The following is a 21,394-nucleotide window of genomic DNA, read 5'->3' on the forward strand; positions in this document are numbered from 1 at the left end:
TCGATGACTGGCACAACTCTACAAGTTCTGGGACGAATCTCGATTATTTCTCTGGTATGAGTTTTCATCATACACCTTCTACGACATCTTTTACTTTTTTTCTTGGGTTCGATGTTCTAATGACTCAAATTTCTAGCTTTGTGTTTTTCGGCTTATCTAAAACTCTTGTTCTGCGTTCTACATGGTCTACGTAATGAAATTTTAATCCTATCCACTTTGACCCAGACTGACTATGGACTGGCTATGGAACTCTAAGTAACGGAACTTTAATAATTAAATTAATTATTAACGTTATTAATTCTTTTGAGTTACGCACGGCATAACTCAGAAGTTTTTTGTTTTATTTTATTTCGAATATAACCGGCCGTGAAATTCTATGAAGCCCTTTCTCTTATTAATCCTTATTGTATGAAGAAAAGATTTGAAGGAGGAAAAGTGGTTTTAATCTTCTAAAATTTGGATTATTTGTAAAAATGGATCCAGATCCGATGTTTTGTATTTCGTAATTTTTTTTCTAACTCCAACTTTGTTAATCCTTATTTATTTAGCTAAGCAATGAAAAGCAGCGTATCTAAAGTAAAATCTCATAAAAGTGCGAGGTATGAATCCTGAGTAATACCCTTCACAAGATAAGGTACATAAAGTTGTGTGAACGTACAATAACCATTACGTAAAGACACGATATAAAAAGATTTGTAAACAATGACAAAAACACAGTCATAATATGATTATGAAAAACTATTTCCATGACCTTATATAATAAAACAAATAAATAAAATATAAAAAAATTAACCTATGTTTTGATAAATAACACAATAAAAGATTAAACAGAAAAAACACCAAAATCTAATTCATATCGGGAAAGTTTTACGACTCGTAACTAACGTAAATTGATCTCAAAAGGTCATTTATCCCACTAGATCGATATCACGCTAATAAAATATTATTAATAATGAATCATTAAATCTTTCTTAGTTGTGGTTTAAAATTTTTTTGTTAGGGATAACTATGCACCTAGTTTTTAATCTTATAATAAGTTTTTAATTGACAAATCTTTAATAGATAAAAGTTTTTTTATCTATCAACAGCAAAAGGAGATTATAAAAGCGTTATGTCACTTCTTGCGAGAGATGCTCTCGTTGCTCATCCTATCTGGTAATCTGTATCTATGGAAGGTGAAAGTATCACTTTATGTGTCTGTGGATGTTCTAAATTTATTTAGGATTTATTATTAGATAAAGTTAATAAAGATATTTTCACCCCAAACTAAGTGTTCCTTTCGAAGAAAAACCCAATCCTTTCAATTTGAAATTTTTAATCGATTTAACACAATCATAGAACACACATAAAAGACTTTTTCTTCATAACTTCGAGGTCGTTTTCGCATACAACGACGAGACAACCAAGAAGAAGATCCTTCTTCCCCAACGACCGCAATCGTCTCCCCCACACGATCGAAAAGAAGAAGGTTTCGTCTTCTCGCGCAATTGGGAACAACACCGTTTCTGTTCCTTTTTCTGTTCCCCCAACCATGAAACTGCTCGTAGATGTGGATGATGATGGTCCATTGTATGGTTATCCAACCACTTCACGCTCGACTAGGTGGTGGTGGTTTAAGACATTTTTCGGGGGTTGAATCGGTATAAATAGTTGAAGTCGTTTTCGGGATTGTCAGTTCTACATCAACTGGGCTCTTATGATTTTATTGATCATAAAATCTAAGAACTTTTTTTTGAGTGTATTGAGGTGATGCTGAAGCATCCGCAAAGTTTTATCATTTCATTTTGATTTTTTTTCAGATATTAATTGTTAGAAAATATAATGAACTGGATACTTTTATTTGCGGGTAAGTTTTTAAACTGTTCCTAATTGATTTACACATCGCTTTGGGTTTGAATTGATTTTGCCCGATCATCTTGAATTAATCTCTTTTTGTTAGGTTTGCGTAATGACTTTATAAAAGCACACGATCCTTTTCATAATGGACTGTTATACCAATAAAATTTTGTTTGAATCACTCTCTAAGTATTCCATAAAAATTGCACCCTTTCAATTTCAATTGAAGTATAAGTATATATTTCAAGACATCTCATTAACACATCAATTTAAAGTTGTATAACGCTTGTTATCGAGTCGAGGTGTCGGAAATCGTCGCTGAAATCAATTTGGAATAAAATCGTATTTGCATACAATTGATTTAGAAAAATTTATTTGTTAAAAACGAATTAATTTTTTAAAGAAATGTAATAAATAAGCTTTCTCAAAGCGATTAAGAGAGTTAAATAATTCGGAGTATGTGAAAGAATTTTCCTTGTACCACACACAATTGCGGTTGGAAACAATGACTTGTTTAGGTTCTTCTGCTTCGGTTACGTCCGAAAATCTCAAATACGCGTTACGTAAACGAGGACAATTAAGGTCCGCGAGATGATACACCGTCGAAGGATCATTATTGCGGATGCAGGTTATACAAGGTTTGATAATCGTGTGAACTAACCTCACGGTAACGTCTTTTAGATGAATACGATGTTTTTTGGGCAAAAGAAATGATTGAATTTAATGATTTAAAATTTTTTTCTTAAAAATTTTCTTCACATCATTAAATATTTCCATGTGAACTAGATGCAATTGTAGATATAATTAGTAATCCCCTTCTAGTTTATTTTGTAAACTAATATCTTCACTCCATTGTCTCTTCTTCACATTTTTCGCATATTACTTAATTTAACCTTCAATTAATTATTTATGTTTTTCTTTTCGTAACAGTGCTACTCTTAGCCGCCGCAACAACTTCGGTAAGAACTCGTATTAACAAATATTCTTGATAACTAATCCTATTTTATTAGGGACAAAACGGGTATAAATATGACAGACCAGAAAAGACATTTGATGGAGGTCCTGGTGCTCCATCACCTACTCAACCAGGAGGACAAACTGGACCAAGTGGTTTTCCTGGATCTAGACCACAACTAACTTCGCCAACTCCAGGTGGGTTTTTGGGTCAACCTGGATTCCCTGATACTCAAAAACCAAGTAGACCATCTGGTTTATACGGAACACCCTCTCAAGAAGGTCCATCAGGAGGTTTTCCAGCACAACAAGGACCTAAAGCTCCTGGATTTGGACAACAAGCACCTGGATTTGGACAACAAGCACCTGGATTTGGTCAACAAGCACCAGGATTTAGCCAACAAGCACCGGGAGTAGATTTCCAAAGACCCGGCCAAGGACAACAAAGACCTACTCAAAGACCAAGTGAAGGAGGATATCCATCAGGACCTGTGCAGAGACCACAAGGCGGTGGATTCCCTTCCGTTGATACTCAAAGACCTGGAGGTTTCCCATCGCAACGGCCTGACGAAAGTGGTTTTCCATCAGGACCATCCCAAAGACCTGGAACGGGAACTTATCCATCTGGACCATCTCAAAGACCCGGTGAAGGCGGATTCCCATCCGGACCTTCTCAAAGACCAAGCGAAGGATACCCATCAGGAGGTCCACAAGGACCAGGATTTCCGGGAGGAAGACCACAAGGTACTGGAGGAACCCAGGGAGGTCAACAAGGATCAGGATTTCCAGGCGGAAAACCACAAGGCCCTGAACCTTATCCAGGAAGAGGGCAACCCGGACAAGGATATCCTGGTGCTCCTAGCCAAGAAGGAGGTTTCCCAAGTCAACCAGGACAATTCCCCGGTCAACAAGGACAATTCCCCGGTCAACAAGGACAATTCCCAAGTTCTCAAGGACAATTTCCAGGTGCTCAAGGACCCTTCCCTGGCGGTGAAGGTCCTGGCGGAGCTGCCCCAGGTCATTTCGATGATGGTACTTACGACGAAGGCGATTATTCTGCGATTCCCGGTGAACCAGATATAGACTATCCTATTTACTCTGAGATTTTCGAAACTTCCTTCAGATGTGAAGATCAAGAATATCCTGGGTATTACGCCGATGTCGAAGCGAGATGTCAAATATTCCATGTGTGCGCTAACAACAAGACCTACGACTTTTTGTGCCCCAATGGAACCATTTTCCATCAAGAATACTTGGTTTGTGTTTGGTGGAATCAATTTGATTGTAACACGGCTCCTTCTTTGTACGGAATTAATGCTAATATTTATGATTATTCGATTATGGGCAGCCCCGAACAGTTTCCGCTGGGACCGGGTGTTCCTGGAGGATTTGGACCTGGGGGTACGAAATAAATCTTTTTCTTTTATTTAGATTACTAAAGTGTTATTATCTTAATAGGACCAATACCGTCTGGACCATCAGCAGGTTATCCAGGTCAAGCACCTTCAGGGCCAGCTCCTGGTGGTTATCCAGGACAAGGACCATCAGAGCCATCTCAAGGTGGTTATCCTGGTCAAGCACCATCAGGGCCACCTCAAGGAACTTATCCAGGTCAAGCACCATCGGGACCAGCACCAGGAGGTCCAACAGGAGGTTATCCAGGGGAACGTCCAGCTGGAAGATATCCAGGACAAAGTTCAGGAGGACAAGGTCCAGATCAAGGATACCCTAGTGCACGACCAGGAAGACCAGGAAGTCAAGGACCAGATCGGGGTTATCCAAGTGGACGACCAGGTGGTCCGGGAGGTCAAGGAGTAGATCAAGGATTCCCAAGTGGGAGACCGGGTGGACCAGGAAGTCCAGGGTCTGATCAGGGTTATCCAGGTGGGCGACCTGGAGGACCGGGGGGACCAGGAGGACCAGGAAGTCAACGACCTGATCAAGGTTACCCAAGTGGAAGACCAGGAGGACCGGGAAGTCAAGGGCCTGATCAAGGTTTCCCAAGTGGAAGACCAGGAGGACCGGGAAGTCAAGGACCTGATCAAGGTTATCCAGGTGGAAGACCTGGAGGACCAGGAAGCCAAAGACCTGACCAGGGTTATCCAAGTGGAAGACCAGGAGGACCGGGAGGTCAAGGGCCTGATCAAGGTTACCCAACTGGAAGACCAGGAGGACCAGGAGGTCAAGGGCCTGATCAAGGTTATCCAACTGGAAGACCAGGAGGACCAGGAGGTCAAGGGCCTGATCAAGGTTATCCAAGTGGAAGACCAGGAGGTCAAGGGCCTGATCAAGGTTATCCAAGTGGAAGACCAGGGGGACCAGGAAGTCAAAGACCAGACCAAGGATACCCAAGTGGACGACCAGGAGGTCCAGGAGGTCAAAGACCCGATCAAGGTTATCCAAGTGGTCAACCAGGTGGACCAGGAAGTCAAGGTCCCGATCAGGGTTATCCAAGTGGACGACCAAGTGCTCCAGGAAGCCAAGGTGGATATCCTAGTGGAAGACCTGGGCAAGGACCCAGTGGACCACAAGGACCTACTGGACCACAAGGACCTAGTGGACCTCAAGTACCTAGTGGACCACAAGGACCTTCCGGGCCAGCTCCAGGTCAAGGTCCAGAAGGATATCCAACTGGACCAAGACCATCGCCATCATTCCCACCAAGTCAACGTCCTGGAGGAGGTGATCAAGGATATCCGGGTCAAGGCCCATCTCAAGGACCACAACAAGGTTTTCCAGGAGGGCAGAGACCACAAGCGCCTACCAGAGAATACTTACCACCGAATTAAATAGGTTTTAAGAAAAACGTAAATAATAAATGCTTATTTGTCGATAAATTGCGCCCGCGTTGTACATAAAATAGTGATATTATGCTGAAGTACCTACGGTTTATTTTTATATTTTTTTAAAATACGGTTTAATATTTTTGTATTTCATTTTATTCTTCATTTTTTCTTTGTCTTTATTGTTTAACGTTTAACTTTGTAGATGTAAAAGTTGCTGTTGCCACGAACGGTAAGATCCATGTATTTTTTTAAGTAATATGTATTTTTAAAAGCGAATAAAGGTATGATAAAATAAAATGTAGACATGTGTTATTTATTTTAATTTATTATTATACTTTCAAGCTTTAAAATAACTGTTTTGCACAAATCCTTGCAAATATCTTCTCAATAGCGACAGTATAAGCGGCTGTTCTGATATCCAAACCGAGATTGTAAGCTTTTTGGTGTGCCAGAATATTCTAAAAATGAAATAAAGTATAAAGTTATCCAAAAAATCAGTACCGTAAAATAAATGTGTATTAGAATCTGTTTTTAAGAAACGCTTCAATGCTTCCTATGTGCTTCTTAATGTCAAGAAAATGTATGCTAATACCTCGAAGAGGAATGTAGAACTATTTTTTGGCTACTTTGGAACCATACTTTGCTATTACGATCACGCTAACAATAAAGTATCGAGAGGATATCAAATATGTATGAAGTATGAAGTTTTGAACGCCAACTTTTCCTAATGACAAGTAAATTAACTTTAGTAGGAATTTTATAACAAAATCTTATTGTCATTAATTGTAGCGCTTTTAAAGATGACCCTATAAGATCGAAACATGTAAAGCGGATTAATATTAACAATAAAACAAGTACAAAAGTACCAAAACTTCAATCATTGATATTTTTAAATCAAATTTAAATTAATGAAACATATGCCAAATAGCATATTATAATAAATACAGGATGTTTCCTAAAAAGTGTCCAATATTCTACAGGACGATTCTTCAGGTATTTTTAAGGCGTTTACAGCGTTTGCCGGCAATGTGTGTAATGACTAGGTTTTCCGTGAAATGATGGATTATAAACTCCACTCTACGAACCAATCTTTGTTCATCGCTACAATAGTAAATGGTCTCAACAATTCATTTCCGGTACCCAAAAGATATACTTAATCTTTCGTGCGAACGTGTTGTCTGTGAATCGTCTATTACTTAAGGAAACTGTTTTAATGATTAATGAATTGGTAGAAGTAATTAATGCCTATTAGAGATGTCATAAACTAGTTTTTCTGGGAAACATATAATATATTCCTGTTTCTGAAAAGTAATAGTTCCAAATACCTATTACAACTATTCCTTTATTCCTCTGTTCCTAGGGATATACCATAAATTCCCAAAATATCAAAATACGACGATTTTTCTTAATAAAATCAGTTATAAAGTAATTGTAAGCACTAAAACCAATGGATTATGAATAAAAAATATTCCTAATGCATCCGGAAATCATAATCCATACTTATTTCATATTTATCCATCACCAGTTTCTAATCATATAGCATAAATCACAAAATGACAAAATTGGACAATTTTTCTTTATAGAATTTATTACAGTCAGTCCCAAAAGTCATCGCACACCAACGGTTTTTACATGATTTCTAAAATATCGTAAAGATCGTAAATAAAAGTTTTTTTTTCTTTAAATAGTTATAATTATTCATTTTTAACAGATTTATACGCAAAACAACTCTGAAACTAAAGAAAATAGCAAAATAAATTAATAATTCTTTAAAATTGTTACATTGCAACCTCACAAAAGTAATCGTACAATTCCAAATGTTGCAATGAATGATGAAATCTGCGTAGTACTAGTACTTCGTAGGTTCTCCATTCGCTTTTAATACAGCACTCAATCTTCTCGGCATTGATTGCACAAGCTTTTCAGTATAAGAAATCGGAATTTTTTCCTATTCTGCTTGCAAAGCAACTTTTAACGATTCCTTACTACGAATGTTGTGTTTTCTAATTGCATTTTCTAAATAATCCCACCCGTGTTCTATGGGGTTAATATCTGGTGACTGTGGTGGAGAATGTAGCTGCTTAGACACCTCATATAAGCCATTCGTGAACTACATGTATGTTTTGGGTCTTGATCTTGTTGGAAGATCCAACTGTTTCCAAGGCCCAATTGTATAGCTTTTCGTTTTAAATTGGCTAGTTCCGGTATCTACAAACTTTTTAATTATGTATTGAATAGTAAAAGCATTTTTGTCAAGTATTTTAGCTATTTGTCGTACAGAACAATACGTATACAAAGTTTCTGTTCTTTGGGGCGGTATGGTATTTGTTTATTTGATAAACGGAGTCCAACGATTACACAGGCCGACAAATTTTTAAACCAAAGACTAGACTATACCTTCCAAATAATTTTCGATACTCTAAATCCGAATCTGACGTCAGAATTGCTACATCACCTAAGATTTTCAAGATATCTTACCTAAAATATGCGAAAAACACGATTTTTCAGCACATTCAAGGCTGAATTTACATCAAAAGATAATTTTTCTCGACAGAAGTCATTATGCCATTTAAAACTATTTCTCTACCCCCTGAAAATCTTATATTATTCATTTAAATATTTTTCTTGATCTCTGAGAAATTGTCCCCTAAAACTAAGAAATTCATCATGTTTGAAATAACATCTTTTTATTTTCCAGTTTTATTTACAAGTTTTAAAATGGTGAAAATGTTAAAATGTGTTCAGGTAAAGTGACACTTGCAGTCAAGCGATTTCGCTAAAATTCAATATATGGTAATTTTTTATCATTTATTAGATGTATACGAAAGTATATGTTGGGCTATACATATCAAAAGTGTAAGTTTATATGAAACATTTGAATGTCTTCAGGTAAAGTGCCATTTCCGGTTAGTGGATTTGGTCCAAAAGTTGTTTAAGAGCTTTCGATATTGGTTTAATAGCTATATGCCAAATTTCATTACGGTAACTGATTGCGTTTTTTATCTTTTTTTCGTTTTTTATCTGAAGTTATCGTGTTTACACACATTATTACATACGTATGTACGTACATAAATACGCACAGGCATTTTCTGGGAATGGTCAATATCAGGACTCAGGGGACCTCAAAACATGTATATTCATCAAAATGTCGAGGTCGAATCTTTGCACGATTACAATACTTTGTGTCATATACTTCCTATATAGTGCGAGAAAGTAAAAATTAATTTACAATATTTTTGTTTGATATACTTTATAACAATGAAACTTCATAACTTTCACTTATTCTCGAATATTTTTAAATTAATTTGTTTTTTATTGTATTTAATTTTGTATTTTTAAAACTTCTTTTCTATTTATAACAGTTTAGATGTTATTTTAGTTTCTTATGATAACGATCGCGCATCAATTCAAACGATCACTTAACACTCTTACGCTTATATTGAGCAGCGTTATCATTTCTTTTCAAAGACCAGCAGTAGTCAGCCATCATTCTTTCATCCCATCTACCTTGATAGTGTCGCTTTTTTCCTTTCAAATCCTGATGGAATCGTTCACCTATTTCTTCGCTGAAGGCTTCTACATTTTCCTGAAAGTAATGTAAATGGGAAAATAGGAAATGAAGCTTCAAACTCATTAAACAACATAATTTTTTAAAGTTTAATAACATTGTCGATACAATGTTTTTATGTTGTGGGTCCCGATGATTGCCCAGAAAATTTTGTACAACTTCTTAACTTAACCAAGCATTTTTTGCGTTATCTGTTATTGTTCTTATAAAATCGTCATCTTTCATTAAGTTTCTTATATCAGGCGCCACGAAAATACCTTCCTTAACTTTAGCATTACTTAAATTTTGAAATGCAGACTTAAGGTATTTAAAACAGTTTCCATCAGTATTTAAGGCTTTTACGAATTGTTTGATCAAGCCTAATTTGATATGGAGTGGAGGTAACAAAATACGCTTTATGTCAACAAGACTCTTGTAAACAACATTGTTGGAACCAACTTTCCAATCAAATCTTTCAGGCCACTTTTTTTTAATCCAATGTTGTTCTCGGGCACGACTGTCCCAAATGCAGAGAAAGCAAGGATTTTTTGTATTTCCTGATTGTAAACCAACCAAAATATTGATCATTTTAAAGTAGTCACCACATATAAACCAGTTGTGGATGTTGTAATTGATTTTTTCGAGTACAAATTGAAGGTCTTCGTATGATTCTTTTCGCCTGGTGGAATGACCAATAGGGATTGCTGCGTATTTATTGCCGTTATGGAGCAACACTGCTTTAAGGCGTTCTTTAGAAGAATCTATAAAGAGAAGCCAGTCATCGGACTTATACACATCTACTTGATATGTATTGATAAGTCCTTCTATATCATTACAATAAACTAAGGAATTTTCACTAGGAAAATATTTCAGAAATTCCTCATCTCTTCTTCTGTACGCTGTAATTTTTGTTCCGGGTAACAACATGTTCCTCTCTTTAAGTCTTGAAGCCAATAATTCAGCTGAATCTTTAGAAAGAATAAGATCGCGAATAAGATCATCTAATGAATCTTGATCAAAAAGTTCAGGGTCTTTGGCACTAACAGAATCCTCATAATCACTGTCCTTTTCACTTTCAATAGAACTCATTTCTTCCAAACTACATTCATGTTTATTAGGTGGTACTTTGTCTAATCTCGCTATTTTTCCTTTCTTGGCTGGTGTTACGCTTTGTAGGTAAGAATATAATATGTTTCCTTTATTTTTTTTATTACAACCTGTTATATCACAGGCACAGAAGTAACAGTCTTCATTGTGATCCTTAGGCTCGTACCACATGGTTGGTGTAATGACAACTTCCTTTTTCATATCGTTCCAATTAATCAGAGTTAATCTACAAGTAGTACAAACAGATGTAGGTACCCACGGTTTAACTAAATTTCTCATAGGTATGTTGTAACATTCCACAAATTTTTTTAATCCATTCATTAATGGTTCTGCGATAAGGACGTGTTTCGAAGTTTCCGCAAAAAAGTCACTAAAGAATAAGCTTTCCGCCTCATATTTTTTTATATTAATATTCCATCGTTTTAAAAATTTTTTGTAGAAAATCCGATATGGTTGTGATTTTCATCTTATAAAACGCTATAGAGCTTAAATAAAAAAATAATATGTAAATTGTCTCTTTTTGAATGAATAAATCTCGTAAGCAATCATTTTATTTTTGTAAATACTGCTATAGTTTTCCCATTGAAACTACAACTTTGCTAACAAACCAAATAATTTCATAAAAATTAACTGGATTTTGAATGTCCAGTTTCTCAATTGAATACCTCCTGGTTAAAAGATAAATGCATGGTTAAAAATTTCAACTTTAAAGCTTCATTTTTAGATATTTGATCACATTTTCGCATATTTGTTTTACTGTGCGAAAAGTTTATCAAGGACAGAGCAAACCGATGTACTTATTAATTTCAACAGATGATATCTCGAAGAAGAAAAAAGATATTTAAGTAATTGAAAAGGAGTTTTAAAGGGGAAGGGTAATAATTTCAAAACTTCTAAAAAAAAAATTGTTTTTTTTTAACTCCCTCATGTGAACTATAACTACAAATACGACCAGAAACCGCATTTTTAACATATTTTGGCTAAGATATTTTGAAAACCTTACGTGATGAAGCATTTTTGAGGTTAAATTTGGATTTAGAACGTGAAAAACCTTCGGGATAGTATAGTCTAGTTGTTGGTTTAGAAAACATTTAAATTTTTGTCGGCCTGTGTTATTGGTAGGTTAAATAAACTTAGCCGACGGGATATCACCGGATTCACCGCTAATTCACAAAGACATGGGGAAATTCGCGTCAGTTTTCAGCTGTACGATTACTTTAGTGAGATTGCAATGGAACAATTTTGAAGAATTATTAATTTCTTTTTTATTTTATTGAATTTAAGTGTTTTTTATTTATAAATTCGTTCAAATAAAATGATTATAACTGTGATAAATAAATTAACTCTTATACAGTGTCCGCCAAAAAGTCAGCAAAACCCGTTTCATTTCTGTTCCATTGAATCTACGTTTTTGAAATTTAGTTTATATAGTTCATACCGATCTTTCGATCTAAAGTATATTCAAAATGATGACCACTTCCGGTCCCCCGTACTTAGATCACAACTTCGTTATTTTAAATGAAATGCTATAGTTTTTATTGCACCTTTTAATTATATGCGAAAAAATAAGTTGACTTTGATAAAAGTTATAGATACCTAGCGGTTTTCGTTTTCGAGTTATTTTGATTTTATATTTTTCTTTGCAATTTTCACGATACTCGTTAAAACTCCATATCTCAGCAGTTCATTCAAAAAAGCTCTAAATTGGCACGATTACTCTTCAAATGCTGTCAAATAGATTGCCATTTGCTGTATCACTGTATCTTGTACAGCAGGATGGTCAAAAAGTGAATTACCTTTTTTCGGTATTCAATGGCAAGCAAGTGAAAATTTTAAATGGTAAGCCCCATGTTTTATTAATTAATCACATTGTCCATGTTGCAAGTTATCTATTAATTAAATAAATAAGGAATAAAAACCTCTTACTTGCTTTTATTATATTTTATTTGAAACTAGTTTCGAGTTACAAACCTCATCTTCAGTACAACTACAAAGAAATCAAATAACAATTATAAACAAAATTGTTACAAACGTGTTAAAATGACCACAAATAATATATTTATAATCTATTGAACTAATTTTCTAAATAGTCACAGTCAAAATTTTACTGTAAAAGTTTTCGAAACATCAATACTCTATTTAAGATACCAAAACACATTAAAAATTATGTCACTGCAAACAATAAAACATGCACTCTTCTGGAACGCGTTTTACAAACTAAAAAGACAAGACCAAAACAAGACACCACGCCCACAAATAAAAACTAGGGTTTCAACGTAAAATCTTTTAAAAAAGTAAAAATAGGTTTTTTAAACAATTCGAGCTGATCATTAAGAAGATTAATGTTATTATCTTTTTTATGTTTCATAATTTCCAGGATTTCGAGAAGATCCATTTTAAAACTCTTCTCACATTTATGAAGTAATTTTGTTTCTTTATAGTTGATATTATGTCCTGTTTCCATATGATGTTTAAAAACATTTGAATTGCTCCTTGTCTTATGTTCCCTGACCCGAGTTTCTAGCCTTCGACCTGTCTGTCCTATGTACAGTGAGTTACAATTTTCACGTCCAATACTATACACACCGCTTTCTTTCATTATATCTTTATCGTTTTTGTGATAATTTGACAGAAGTCTTAAAATGGTGTTGCTATTTGAAAATGCTAATGAAATTCCATATTTAGAAAAAATATGTTGTGCCTTTAAAGTGATGTCATTAAATGTTATGTGCCTATACAGTAAAACCTCGACTTACGCGACCCCGTCTTACGCGTCCCCGTACTTACGCGGTTTTTTTAACGATAGCGCTTTTAGGTTTTCGACATTGGAATTTTTTTAAAAAAAGAGATCTAGACATGTTAGCTGCTTTTTGTCTAACTCTTACAGTTTCCGAGATAGTCCATTCGGACATCGAATTTGAACCATCCTGTACATACATTTTTTTAACAAAATTAATGTTTATTAATCCTTGATTTTATAATATGTATTCATCGAATTTCGACTTACACGATTTTCGATTACGCGGCTACTGTCAGTCCCACCTATCGCGTAACTACGGGGTATTACTGTATTTATTTTGCTGCACTTCTCTAATAAACAATGGATCCTTTTGTTTTTGAGCTTTAGAAAACAACCTACGAATGATATTTTTAGGAAAGGCATTGTTGCGGGCTAATTCAAATATGTAATTAATAATAATAATTTCATCTGTTTTGTTCTTCTGTGTTAATGGGTAGCTGAAAACTCTATTTAGCCCACCAGAAAGGGAATTTGCCGCGAAATGCCGGTAATCGGTTATATTTTTATTAGGACATGATATTTTGACAGTTTTTCGTTTAATTTATTTTTACAATTAATTTTGATTGATAATCTTTTAGTTTACTATCTTTTATTTACCAAAAATAACAAATACAAGAACAAATAAATAAATCAATGAAAATAATAATTAGGTTTGGATAAAAAATTTAATTCTCTCTCTGGTAGGTTAAAAAAATATGGGGCGTACCATATAAAATTTTCAGCTTTTTTGCCATTGAATATGGAGAAACGACAATTCAATTTTTGACCACCTTTATAAGATACTCTGATCCAACAAATGACAATCTATTTGATATTATTTGAAGAGTAATCTTACCAAGTTAGAGCTTTTTTGAATAAATATTGGCTGAGCTATGGGGTTTTAAAACCATGGTGAAATTTACCAAACAAAAACTTAAAATCAAAATAACTCGAAAACTAATTTTATATTTATCTATCACCAGTTTCTAGTGATAGGCATAAATCACAAATTGTCAAAATTTGTTTCAAAACGTTTTTCTTCTTGATTTTCGGTTCAGTTCCGAGTGAACCAAACCTTTTAAAGGCGGTAGATAGGTTATTGTTTTTTTAATTAAATATAAAAGACACTGCAGAATAATTGTTTATTGAACAAATATACATACATCAATCCCCAATCCCCTAAATGTTGGCAGATTTTTTTTACCTTTTGGTTGATTTAATACATTATTACCTCATTTCATGTGGAATTTAATTCTAAAACTTTTTTTACTACAGTTATTTCTTAAAAAGAATTGTCGTTTTCATAAAAAACTCAAAAAGCTAAAGATACGTATCTCGTTAATGCTACTTAAAATCATCGAAAATTCACTAGTCGACTGTGAAATTGTATGTCAAACTTGACAAATAGGTTATAAAACATTGTCATTAAATAACTTTATAACCTATTTGTCAAGTTTGACGTAAGTACAATTTCCTAGCCGACTACTGAATTTTCGGTTATTTTAAGTAACATTACGAAATACGTGTCTTTAGTTATTTAAGTTTTTTATGAAACCGACAAAGTCTTAAATAATAAGAGTAAGAAAAGTTTTAAAATTAAATTCCACATGAAATGAAGTAGTACCTAATGTATTAAATTCGCCAAATGGTTAAAAAAATCTGTCAAAATTTAGCCTCAAAATGTCTCAATTGACTTCAATTTGCTACCAATTAATACCCTTGGTACACTCATAACGTATACCAAATTTGGTTTTACTACCTTAATGTATTACGAAAATATTGAACTTTTTGAAAATTTAAGAGCCAACTTTGAACTCCTACAACTCCTCAGATGTACAACTTAGTATAGAGGTAAGTTACGTAATTAATCATCTTAATTTATTGTCCTCTACATGTCCCTGCTCTGTGTCGGTTCTTATGTGAATCACCCTGTATATCGTACATTTTTTAAGGAAAGTTTCTGAACGGTTCTTTATTCTACTATAATTCTTATTTTTATATGATTATAAGCGAGTAACAATTAAGCAAACGTTAATACATACATATAAAACAATAACTTAAAAAAGTAATTCTTTTTCAATTTCACTTGAACTATCTTTGCCCAACGATATAATGAATTATTTAATTGTCATCAATTAACTCATCTAACTCACACATTCTTCTTTGTTCTTTAATTACATGTTCAACACACCAACCAAACACTTTTCCAATTTTCCGGAGTGACATTCTGGATAGCCTATACTAAAAGTACCTTTACATCTGCAAATTTAAATAAAGTATTCTTATTTGCCACCTCATTTTTTATCTGAGCCCACACGAGCAGTGGTAACCTCAAAATAGTTTTGTTGCAATTTTTGGCCATCCAAATAACATATGAAAGTATGAATTTTTTAAATAACACGTTTTTTGCAGAAAAACAGGCAATATTTTTTAGGAAAAGAAAAATTGTGTTATACCATTTTGGAATCTGGACTGAAAAGGCCATCTTTTAAAATAGCTTGCCAAGGGTGTTGTACTACTCCTTTGTTTAGAAATCGTGTGTCAAACTTAATAGACATAAATTCTTTCAACCTTAACTCAATCAAACTAATACTTTTTTTTGCAAAACTAACGACTTTTGTTGTTTGATTTGTGACTGCTATGCATGGTTCATAAGGAATACATTGTTAAAAAAATCACTATTAAATTGCGACCATATCTAACCGTAGTACCTAAAGATATGATGTATTGGAACGATTTTTAACATTTTCAAAAATATGTCTATTACCACTTAACTAAGAGACACCTCTCACCCGCTTGACGTTCAGTTTCCGGACATACTGTATATGATGTTTGCTACTTGTTGGTTCGGAACATTCTGCAACACTAGCAAATTGTAAATCTGAAACAATTTCAGCTTCTTCGCCTACATTTTCTAAATCTGGTATTAATGCCTTAGCTTCGGTCGTTTCAGACACCTGTTCTGTGTTATATTCTTCAGTTTCTTTATCCGTATAAACTCAAAATTCTTGAAAACACTCAACGAAATTCAACCCATTGTTAGTAATTGTAGAATTTTTCCATCCAGATCATATGCCTTATAAATGTCGTCTAAAATTTCTGCAATTCTATCACATGAATGTGTTCCTTCAAATCGACAACAAGATAATGCTACAAATTTTCTTTGTAGATTGTCGGTTATCCAATGATAAGTTATTCCCATGAAACTTCTCTTCTTACAAGACTATATATCTGCTGTTGTACAGGGTGTCCCAATTTCGATGTCCGCATAGGCTATCTCCGAAACTAAAAGAGATAGAAAAAAAGTAGCTTACATGTCATGATCTCGTTTTTCGAGAAAATGCTAATGCCGAAAACTCCGAACAGCTATCGTCTTTTGTTTTCGCCCTATCGGCCAAACCTGAAAATTTTGCGAAAACGACAATCGCGAATATCTCACTTATTATCAAAGATGGAGTATTATAAATAAAACATTATATGGGTAACTTTTTAAGAAGAATACAGCGGCGTAGGTAGAATTTTTTTCCCATCTTTTATTTTCGAGATTTTAGACCTAACTTTATTTTTTTAAATGGAAACCATAGTTGGCTATGACTTAAAATAATTTGTTATTTTCTTCTGATAACAAATATATATAGTTTGTGGGGTATATTTCTTATAGTTATTGAATAATTAACAAAAATTCATTTTGTTCCATCTAAATCTAATGTATGTATTTAAAAGTTAATGTTGCTGTGGTGATAACCATACGTACTATGATGGAATATAATGTATCAATTTTTTTTGTTCTTTCTAAAACTATTGTATGTATTTAAAACTTAATGTTTTTATGGTGATAACCATACCATGAGGGAAAGCATTGTTTCCAATTATTGGCAAAGTTTGTAGCAAGGACAGTAGAATCTAACAGGACTGCTACATCCATTGTATTTTTGTAGTCGACTATGGGTTGGTTGCCTGCACTCTACGTCACACTATTTGCCACGCCTGGTAGATAACTGTCTATGTTTTTAGAGGTTGATAGTATGATAGACATTAATACCTCTAAAAACATAAAACTTCAAAACTAATATGAATACGTCTAGGATATAACCTCTAAAAACACACAGCAAACGCATAGACTATAACAACAGCTGGGCGTGGAAAATGGTGTGACGTAGTTTGCGGGTAGGCTGTCACAACAATGGATGTAGCAGTCCTGTTAGATTTTATTGTCCTTGAGTTTGTAGTAGTATTTAAAAATTCACTAACAACTCTGGCATTATGTGCTTGTGCTCCGTTATATTGAAAATATATCATTTGAGACATATTTAGTGGCAAATTGTCGACTAAAGGCTCAATGTGCTGCCTTAATATATTGAGGTATTTCCCTGAGTTTAAGTTTTTATGGTAGATACTATATGCCAAAACTCTATTATCTAAAAAGGCACACCATACATTGAACCCCAATCATCTTTGAACACTCAGAGACTTCATCGGTCCAGATGACGTTTTGAACAAACAGCAGATGATTTAATTTTTCTAAATATCATCTACAAAATTTTAATCTTAGATTGACATCTCCGGCACGTAAATAATGAGTTAGCCCCGCTTTGTATGGTTTATACTTATTTTTCTTTCATATTTGGGAGCAGCGGCTTTTGGGTGAGACGTCTTGTTGCAATTTCTCTTGCAGGTCATTTTGGTATGTTTTTGTATGTGGTTTGGGGAAGGACCAAATATCCATTAAATTTTCTGCTAACCGGCTGAAGGTTCTTACGTACGGTTGTCTTCTTTCTGGATATCTTGTGAAATAAAATTCCGCGGCTAACGTCGCATTGTTATCTGATAACATATAGCATTCCATCATGTTACATTTTTCATAATTTTCGAAATTCATTGTAAAGTTTTATTCAGTTTTGTTATACTTTGACACTTAACACGCTGGTGCATAATGCCAGCACATAATGCCAGAGTTGATATCGAATTTTTAAATACAAACTTTGGCAATTATTTGATACATTATGTTCCATCATAGTATGTATGGTTATCACCATAGCAACATTAACTTTTAAATACATACATTAGATTTAGACGGAACAAAATGAATTTTTGTTAATTATTCAATAACTATAAGAAATATACCCTACAAACTATATATATTTGTTATCAGAAGAAAATAGCAAATTATTTTAGGTCATAGCCAACTATGGTTTCTATTTAAAAAAATAAGTCTTTGATCATCTTTGATAATAAGTGAGATATTTGCGAATGTCGTTTTCGCAAAATTCCGTTTCAGTTTTTGCCGATAGGGCGAAAACAAAAGACGATAGCTGTTCAGAGTTTTTGGCATTAGGATTTTCTCGAAAAACGAGATCATGACATGTAAGCTACTTTTTTTCTGTCTCTTTTAGTTTCGGTGATAGCCTATGCGGACATCGAAATTGGGACACCTGTACAGACAAAAGCGCATTTTGACAAATCAAATTTAATATCTGTGATCATCTGACCGCAATTATAAAAACTTATTGAAACATCAAAAATACAAATTGCGAATTATTTTGCATAATTTAAATTTTGAAATAGTAAAGAGATGGGATGGGAATTAGGAATGAATCGAACACTATGTAGTGAATGGCTACATTATCATGTATATTTATGTATATCATGTATATTTCATGGCTACACGAAATGATAAAGTATAAACTATCACTGTTAAGTATATAGCTAATATACGTATGATGATAAATGTTAGGTATAAGAAAACATTAAAAAATTGTTATTTTACATTATCATTGAAGGTACTGGAGTTCTTCAAGTACTTCTTATGTCAAACAAGTAACAAGTATCCAGTACATTTTAAGCTAAATACTGAAAGTACAAGTATTAAGTACCTACAATTTAAAAGTACTGTATACTTTTCTTGCAGTACATTTTTACTGCTAATAGCTCAACTCTGAGTCCAAAGAACAATATACAAATACTTGTTCCAAAGTAACAGGTACAAGTATCGGTGAACAACTCTACTGCCTATCGTTTCTAATACACACTTATTCTTGTTATAAAATCAGACAAAAACACAGATAAATTTTATAAAATTGTTACCTCATATGTTGTCGTTACCATACTCTCTATAGTTTTTCTTAAATATTCCTCATCGGTGAGAATCTGCTTTTGACTTGTTATAGCTAAATTCAAGACCCTAAAACATATTAATTTAAAAATATATTCCACATAAATTGTTTAAAAAACAATTTACCTGCTAACTAAAGCATTTAGAGGGGAATTGTTCACATTTTTAATGTACTCCAAATATGAAGCCACCGAAAATCCCGCTCCGGTAAAAATATCCGGAAGCACTAAACAATTTCTAGCCACCAAAACTTTATAAGCAGTCGGAGTTAACGAGGAGTAAGCAGCTTCGATGATGATCTTTGCCTTGATTCTTTCCGCCACATGACACTGTATACTGCGATGAGTCGCCGATAAAACTAAAATATCGCATTGTTCGGTAAAAATTTGTTCGGTAGTTCCCGGCTTTGCGTATTTGTTATATTCCATAATTGATCCGGTGTCTTCTTTGTATTTTATTAAACTCTGCAAAATTAAAATAAATAAAAAGGTATTAAAAAACAAATTAATTCACATCAATTGGAACTCCATCTTCCATAAGAATATAAGAATCGTGTTCTTTTACACCAATACACATCGCTCCGGCTCTTGTTAACATTCGAGCAATTTGAGACCCAATTTTTCCTAATCCCTGCATTTTTAATTCATTAAAGAAGTTAAATATGTATTAGATATTAAGAAGAACCTGAACAAGAAATGTTTTTCCTCTTAAATCACCTTCCCAACTTAATTTATTTAGCACCTCTTTATTCTCCATAAACAAATTTAAAGCGTACATAACTCCTAATCCAAAAGCTTCGTCGTACATTTCAATCCCTCCATTTTCCGGGGTTTTTCCTACTGCACAAGCAATTCCCGCTGTTTCTAAAAATTATTATATAATTAAAATAATCTTTATGTTGGAGAAAGGAATTTCTATTCGATTTAACATTGAGAAATTCAAACAGATAAATGCAAACGAATTTCGATGCAACGTCGACAACTATAAACACGGATCGGCTCGTTTCTTATGATAATCGATCCCTCTTCGTGAGAAACTGCAGCTCGAAACTATTGGCGAGCTCGTGGGATACGTTTTCTACCGAAAACGTGTTAATATTTGCACTCGATCTTACAGCACGACAATCCAATTTTAGAAATACCTTTTATGTCATTCAACGAACAAATTACGCAATAAATTTACTCAAGTCCTTCTTTACCAAGTGAATAATAATTTAACAAAAAAAAATCTCTTTGCTAACCTGTTTTTGCAAATGTATTTGAAATCCACTCCATTTCGTTTGAGGTACAATAAAGATCCGGTTCTAAAACGTCAACTTTGTGCCCTAAAAATCCTCTTTTAGCCAATTCTTTTCCATATGTAACGACGATATTCTTTAGATCACTTGAGTCGTAATCGTACCCACTTATTTTTAACCCACCATGAGATCCGGCCATATCAATACCAAAACATGCATGTTTGTATGTGGCCAAAATCGAAAATGCTCGAATATGATCTTTTGACAAATCCGAACAAATCCTCATTCCTCCTAAATTCGGCATTTCATACAAATTTAAAGCATGTATGGCCCGATAACCTTGAACAACCTCGTAAGTTCCGTCCGTTTTCTTAATGGGAAAGCTAATGTCCACAACGCCGCTACACGGTTCTAAAAGATTGATAATATCCAACACTTTAAGTTTTGCTTTATTATCGGTCATATTCGGATATGAAGTAAAGACGGTGTTTAAGACGGTTTTAAAGCAGGATTCATACGCCTTGTGAATATACCAATTTGTGTAATCGAAAAGGGAAGCATTTGCCAAGTAAAATGCGTTTCGATAACGTTCAGGGACGGTGTACAACGTTCTTGTTTTAATTAAATTTATATTATTTAGATTAGGCAGGACTGTTTTCAAAGCGGTTAAAGCAGTTAACATTTTCGGTTCTCGATAAATAATTTTTTACAGTTTTATAATAATTAAAACGTCAAATTGAATTTGACAATATGTTTTTAATGAAGTACAGTTTGCTATTTTCCAGGCTACTAGAGTAAGTTGTTTGGAGTAACTGTTTCTAAATCGGTGAAAAAAGCGATTTTACATTTTTTTTGTCAAATACGCAGAGAATTTTAGTATTTATTAGATTTTTATATTAATGATGACCGAACTCCACGACAACAGAAGTTTGAGCGTAAAATGTGCATCGAATTTGAGAATGGAGAAAAAGACTTGCAATTCCATAATGGAATTGCAAGTCGAAATTGCTTGAATTGTCAAAAGAGAAAACTCCCA

General features: G+C 33.9%; 2 protein-coding genes across 2 annotated transcripts; one reads left to right on the forward strand and one right to left on the reverse strand.

The window, feature by feature from the left end:
* Positions 1–1,649: 1,649 nt before the first annotated feature.
* Positions 1,650–5,877, forward strand: LOC111416158 (collagen alpha-1(I) chain-like). The gene is made up of 5 exons (XM_071195047.1): positions 1,650–1,746; positions 1,800–1,846; positions 2,767–2,795; positions 2,847–4,191; positions 4,249–5,877. Exons 2-5 carry the CDS (start codon positions 1,822–1,824, stop codon positions 5,577–5,579), a joined length of 2,730 nt encoding a protein of 909 aa, XP_071051148.1. The 5' UTR covers positions 1,650–1,746; positions 1,800–1,821; the 3' UTR covers positions 5,580–5,877.
* A 16-nt stretch (positions 5,878–5,893) lies between these two features.
* Positions 5,894–21,094, reverse strand: LOC111416157 (glutamate dehydrogenase, mitochondrial-like). The gene is made up of 6 exons (XM_023048109.2): positions 20,362–21,094; positions 19,806–19,984; positions 19,635–19,751; positions 19,248–19,585; positions 19,094–19,190; positions 5,894–6,034 (listed from the first exon to the last, which is right to left on the reverse strand). The coding sequence occupies exons 1-6, from the start codon at positions 21,038–21,040 to the stop codon at positions 5,921–5,923; spliced, it is 1,524 nt and encodes a 507-aa protein (XP_022903877.1). The 5' UTR covers positions 21,041–21,094; the 3' UTR covers positions 5,894–5,920.
* Positions 21,095–21,394: the final 300 nt, after the last annotated feature.

Source organism: Onthophagus taurus, chromosome 3 (genome assembly GCF_036711975.1).
Source record: "Onthophagus taurus isolate NC chromosome 3, IU_Otau_3.0, whole genome shotgun sequence".
Taxonomy (NCBI): Eukaryota; Metazoa; Arthropoda; class Insecta; order Coleoptera; family Scarabaeidae; genus Onthophagus; species Onthophagus taurus.